Below are 6,755 nucleotides of genomic sequence, written 5' to 3' on the forward strand. Positions count from 1 at the left end.
CATGGTGGCTCATAACCATCCATAACAAGATCTGACGCCCTCTTCTGGAGTGTCTGAAGACAGCTACAGTGTACTTACATATAATAAATAAATAAAACTTTAAAAAAAATTAAAAAAAAAAAGAAAAGAAAGGCATGTAAGATGTGTAGGAAATGAAGAAAAATTCCATTCTTACATGAAAATCTGTAACCTCACTGAACCATCAAGACGGCTTAGTGGGAAGAAGCCAACTGACAGCTTTCCCCAAGTTGTTCACTGCCCTCTATATATGACCCATCCCAATAAACCAATGTAATTTATTTAGAAATTTACCTGTCAAAACGAGCTCGACTACAAAGGTGGAAACAGAACCCAGGTCGTACACGGCCAGCTCGCCCTTTCCTCTGCTCAAGGTTTGTTTTTGATGCCCATACAGTAGCATAGTTGGTCATGTTGTTGTGAGCAGTAAACAGTTTCACCTTTTGTCTAAGAAAAAGTAGGTATGAAGACAGTGTTTAGTATTAAAATCAGTAATTACTTCAAAGATATCCCATATATCACAATAAGCAAAATTATGACATGGTGGAAGCGGGGATAGATAGCAGGATCCTAAAAGTTCTCTAGCCAGCTTAGTGAAAAACCTTATCTCAAAAAATATGCAGACATGGATGTAAATATACACATACAAAATAGAATATATCCTAATAGCTACTTACAAAGATTTATGTGCATTCACAACATACTAAATTTAAAAGACTAGTCTAGTGGTGCAATCTTATAGACCAAGCTACTTAGTAGGCTGAGGCAGCAAGATCACAAGTTTAAACAGGATGTGTAATCTACAGATTGAGTTCTAGGACAGACTGTACAACATTGACACCTCTCCAAAAAAAAGTACAGAAAGGACTCTGTCCCACCGGAACTGTAAACTTAAAAACAAAACATACCCAAACCAAAATCTTTAGTTTAGCACTGTTGGGATTATACTTTAATAATTAGAGACCTAATTGGAATGTGAAGATTGGTTTTCAGGATGGAAGTCATCCAGGTCAAATCTGACATCAGGAATGATCAATCCCATGGCCACTTAAAATTCACAAATAACCTTAAAAGTAGCTATAGATACTTATTACAACATGACTGAGATTAAAACAGTTAGATAAACTTGTTGGACAAACAGTTATTAGCGAATCAAATTTCACCAACACAACATATTAATATTGAGAAAACCTGTATAACAGTTATAACCAGACTTTCTTTATTGTCCCCTCTACAACCTTTCTGTGCACTCATTTATATTATAGGTATACAGACAATGCAACAGCTCAGGTCACATAGGTTTATGTCCTTTACTCGAGGCTGAGTTGCACTATATGATCAAAACTACACCAGGTTGTAGGGTTATCTTCTCAAAGTAGTGCCCATGTCAACTGTCTCATGCTAAGTAATAAATATATTTATACATAAAAACATAAAACAGCATGAAAAGTTCAGTGAACAACCAACCAATGGGATGAACAAATAAAAGATCTTATGATAATGAGAAGTCAGAAGAAAGAAGTAAATTTCGGCTATATATTAAACCTGGCAAATATTCTTAATCTAAAATCAGTGTATACAAATAAATGGTGTCTGTATGGGTATAAAAGTAAAATTTGACAATGAAGGGGCTGGAGAGATGGCTCAGCGGTTTTAAGAGCACTGACTGATACACATACCTTACTAAAAAGAAAATAACAAAAGTTTTGGGAACTTACTTGCAGGAGTCAATGACGTAAACAACATCATTTATGGTAATGCTTGTTTCAGCAATGTTTGTGGACAAAATAACCTGCAAAAAAGAAAAAAAAAGTATAAATTTACACTAAAAACTTTCTGATCATAAACAATACAGCAACAGGATTAAAAAGAAAAAAATTATAAAATATAGAAAGAGAAGACTTTTTCTATTTAATTTTTGATACGTTAGCATTTTCCAAATAGCTCTTGGAACATTTATTAATAGTTAACATCTACATCACATCTGATCTCCTTGTGATGCCTTATTTACCTTGGTTACTCCATCTGGTACTGGATCAAACACTTTGCGCTGTTCCTCCCGAGGAATCTGAGAATGGAGAGGTAGAATCTGATACCGGTGACTTCCTATGAAACACAAAAGTTAAGGACAAAACTTAAGCAAGTTTTAAACAAATGTTCTCCTTTACAAATACTTTCAATCAACAGACATTATCATCCAGGACAAAAGCAAAATTACTCAAAGGCAATCCAACATAAAAATACTCATACCGAAATGCGAATTATTTTCTAAATGCTTCTGCATAGTATAAATCAAGTTCCAGCCAGGTAAAAATACCAACACAGCTCCAGGAACGTTAAGGGTTTCAATGTATTTAAGAAGCGCTTCGATAAGCTCAAAAGGAGTTTCCTTTTCATTCAACTGAGACATGCTCAACTTTGTTTCTGGCCCATATTCGTCACTACATATTAGATTGCAATTTGCCTAGAAGAAAAATGAACACGATTTATTTGACATAATTACTACAGCTCTTAAATGTCTTTTTCTACACAAGTGACATCGAACATTGCTGTTAGGGTAGACAGTCATATGCTGTCACAGATTGACTTTAGTTCCGAAGTAGAGAGATGATCAGCATGTAAACACCCATGTTCAGTTACTTCCATCTAATCAGGTGGTTCACAACTGTCTTATGTCTCCCCCTGGTAAATAGCCCAAATAAATAAAAACCTTTCCTTTAAATGAACAAATTTTAATTTAAAAGTTTTAAAAGTTAATAATGTGTTTGCAAAGTCTGGGTTCAAATAACATAATACCCAACATTAAGGGTCCTGAACTGAATCAAAGGATCTCATGTAAATGTGATGGAGACTTCAATTTAGACTAATAATTTTCCAGGTACTCTGACACACAGAAACACAACACAAAGACTTTATACTAAAGTAAAAACCTCAACAGCTTCATAATTGAATCTGGAATTATTTGAATAGTCACCTATCTAAGATATCACAAATAATTAAAGAACCCTGCAATGTCAATTATTCATGCTGTGCTTCAACTTAAACCACGGTTCTCCATCAGATATTCTCATAAAATTCTTCAGTTCTGAAGGTGTAAAGAGAAATTTGCTTACATCATCATCCTCGCCACCATCATCCTCCTTATCCTTCTTTTTCTTGTCCTTTGGAGGAGGAATGAATTGGGTCATCTGAATGCAGTCTTCCAGAAAATACTCTGTCAGGGACAATCAAGTTAGTTAAGTACACGATAATTTACAAATGATACAGTTGTAAATTCACTCGCTAATCCACAGTTCAAACTACTTTAACCCCTATCAATTTGAGTCTTCACAAACTAAGAAATTATAGCAGTGAAATTTCATAGTCAAATTTAACTAAGGTAATTCATGAATTTAATAGTCTTACAAAACCAGCTGGGATTTCCTCTTTATACACTTGTCATACACTCTCCCCACCAGAATCTCAACTCACTTTGTAGACCAGGCTCGCCTCGAACTCAGAAATCCACCTGCCTCTGCCTCCCAAGTGGGTATATATTCTTATTTTAAACTTTGGGTTTAAAGTAGTAGCATCCTCAACTTTCTACTCAAATTGTACCTCGCTCCTGTGCATGCTGATTAGGATGTGAGCTCTCAGCTCTACTAATTCATGCCTGCCTGCCTGCTCCTCACACCATAATCATGAACTAACCCAAAACTGTAACTTCAATTAAACGCTTTTGATGTGTTGGTCATAGTGTCTCTTCAGAGCAAGACAATAAGTTAGCTACAACATCTGCAACTTAATCTCTTTATAAAATTTTAGAAGTACAGCAAATACTAGAACTTTAAAACCCATAAACAAAGAAATACATTAGCAGGCTGGTGAGATGGTTCAGTGGGTAAGAGCACCCGACTGTTCCTCTGAAGGTCCTGAGTTCAAATCCCAGCAACCACATGGTGGCTCATGACCATCTGTAATGAGATCTGACTCTCTCTCTCCCTCTTCTGGGGTGTCTGAAGACACCTACAGTGTACTTACATATAATAAATAAAGATTAAAAAAAATACATTAGCTTCTACTTCAGAGGTACATATAACTTTTTTGTGTGTTGTATATTCCTGTTTGTGTTTTCTCCCAAAATTACTTCTTGCCAAACTTGAGCTCACTCATAAACCATCAAACCCTCACCTCAGCACTCCAGCCCCAGGACTACAAGCCACATGTCACATAATACACACGTGTTAGATGGGGATTTAAAATTGGGACCTTGTGCTTACACAGCAGACTGAATGAGGTATTTTTCCAACTGAAACTCCCTCCTTCACAAAATCTATTTCCTATCACAATTACACAAAATTTACCTTGAACTGGGAAAGTCCTTCCATAAACTTCAATGATGGGGCAATTGAAGAAATATTCACAGAACATGGTGGTATCAATAGTTGCAGACATAAGAACAATGCGGACTTCAGGATAAGCCAGAACCACATCACGCAGCACTACCAAAAGGAAGTCAGTCTATTGAAATAAAAATAAAATTCAACAGGAGGTAAGCATTCTATCAACTGAACTTCATCACCAGCCCTTCCTTTGTGGGTATATGTGCATTCTTAAGGGAAAAAAATCTTAAAAGTATATAAAAAATTTAATACTTTATATTAAATTTGTAATTGTACAAAACAACTTACATGAGAAACATGATAAAAAATAGCCCTAACAGCAAGCAAAACAACTCAGTTTTGTAAAGTTTAAAATGTCTGCTAAGCCACATCCTCAATTATAGTTTTCGTATATAAGCTTTGTATATATACAACACTTGAAAGTAAAAAATTTGAACACAACTACCTAGAGTTAGGGTATGAATGAATCTATTCTCCAAAAGTTATTCAATTATTAAATGAAAATTCCAGTGCTAGAATTGATCATTTAGCTAAATGGTGGGGTATCTGCTTAACTGCATGGCCAGGATTTGATACTCAGGAGCTTTAAAACACATACATCCAACAGTACTAAAAGGTGTGCGCATTATTTTCTACTTAAAATTTTCAAGACCATGTAAATCATATTTGTAAGGCAAAATGTGCTACCTGTGTTTGTATTGCATACACAGGACAGTTATTGTAATAGCAACTGAGGGACAGCTTCAATGATCAAGTATATACTGACATTCCTTTAAATAGACCACATGTGATTTTAATCGGATTTTAATTTTAACTAGGGACATAAGCAAAGTCTTTGTTTTTTTGTTTGTTTGTTTTTCGAGACAGGATTTCTCTGTGCAGCCCTTGGCTGTCCTGGAACTCACTTTGTAGAACAGGTTGGCCTCAAACTCAGAAATCCGCCTGCCTTGGCCTCCCAAGTGCTGGGATTAAAGGCGTGTGCAATCACCGCCTGGTTAAGCAAAGCCTTTATTTGATACCAGGATGCAGAGGCAGATGTACTCTGAGTTTAAAAAGTTTTACTCTGTAGCCTGGTCTACAGAGAAAAATCTGGTCTAGAAAAGGCAAATGCAGGACTAGAGAGATGGCTCAGAGCAATTAAGGGCACCGTTAGCTCTTCCAGAGGTCCTGAGTTAAATTCCCAGCAACCACATGGTGGCTCATGACCATCTGTAATGGGATCCAATGCCCTCTTCTGGGGTGTGTCTGAAGACAGCTACAGTGTAGTCACGTAAAATAAATAAATCTTTAAAAAAAAGAATGGCAAGTGCAAAAGATAGTAATTAATTAAAAGTTGTTTAATTGCTGGGCAGTGGAGGCACACACCTTTAATCCCAGCACTTGGAGGCAGAGGCAGATGGATTTCTGAGTTTGAGACCAGCCTGGTCTACAGAGTGAGTTCCAGGACAGCCAGAGCTACACAGAGAAACCCTGTCTTGAGGGAAAAAAAAAAAAAAAAAAAGCATATCTTTGTAGCATCCTCATGCTAGATCCAGTGAAAGCTGCTTTCTATCCAAACTTGAGAATTTAGCTCTCTTTAGGATGAAAAAAAAATTATTGGGTCAGAAAAAAAATCCACCCCTCCACCCCCAAAGAAACCACTTACTCATCACAATAAATACCTTATTAACCAACAGTTCTCTAAAAGTATTTATCAGTAAGAGAAATAAAGAAAGCAAAGATTTGACTTCTCCAGTTACATGAAAAGTCATGCATAGGTTACTTACATTAATATCTCTTTCATGAATTTCATCCACAATAACATGACTGATTCCTCGAATGCCGGCTTCTAGTTTTCTTAGAAGCACACCTTGGGAAAGAAAACAAAAAGAAAAAAATTGTTAGAACCAAAACATTTAGCAGGCGGTTGGTGGCTCTTACCCTTGGGGTCATCGTGGTCTACAATGGATCAGATAACATCTAATAAAGCAACTATTATATAATTGTCTCTGCTTTAATATAATCATTGCATTGTATGAAAAAGAAATCCTTGCTTGAATAATATGCAAATAGAAATGTTTTGGGTTTATTTTATTTTTTGAGACAACAGTTTCTGTGTACAGCTATGACTGGCATGGAAGGCATTCTGTATACCAGGCTAGCCTTGAACTCAAGAGATTAATCAATCTCTATCTCCAGAGCCCTAGAATTGAAATGTACACCAAACCAACAACAGATTTTGGTAGATCTCTTTAAAAAAAAAAAAAAAAGTTGACAATAAACTGCAAATGAAAATACATCACCAGCCTGGAGAAATGGCTCAGCCGTTAAGAGCACTAACTGTTCTTCCAAAGAAAGGTATTAAGTTCAAATCCC

At 36.0% G+C, this 6,755-nt stretch overlaps 1 protein-coding gene across 1 annotated transcript in view; it reads right to left on the reverse strand.

Annotated features, from left to right (window-relative positions):
* The window catches only part of Dhx9 (DExH-box helicase 9), a 36,430-nt gene that overhangs the window by 7,500 nt on the left and 22,175 nt on the right, over positions 1–6,755 (reverse strand). The window contains exons 13-19 of the mRNA XM_029538696.1: positions 6,167–6,249; positions 4,362–4,518; positions 3,132–3,232; positions 2,269–2,482; positions 2,030–2,124; positions 1,737–1,810; positions 313–465 (exon numbers count right to left, since the gene is read on the reverse strand). Coding sequence (XP_029394556.1) covers positions 313–465; positions 1,737–1,810; positions 2,030–2,124; positions 2,269–2,482; positions 3,132–3,232; positions 4,362–4,518; positions 6,167–6,249 — 877 coding nt within the window. The remainder of the gene's footprint in view (positions 1–312; positions 466–1,736; positions 1,811–2,029; positions 2,125–2,268; positions 2,483–3,131; positions 3,233–4,361; positions 4,519–6,166; positions 6,250–6,755) is intronic.

The sequence above is a fragment of the Mus pahari genome, chromosome 5, assembly GCF_900095145.1.
Source record: "Mus pahari chromosome 5, PAHARI_EIJ_v1.1, whole genome shotgun sequence".
NCBI classification, from domain to species: Eukaryota; Metazoa; Chordata; class Mammalia; order Rodentia; family Muridae; genus Mus; species Mus pahari.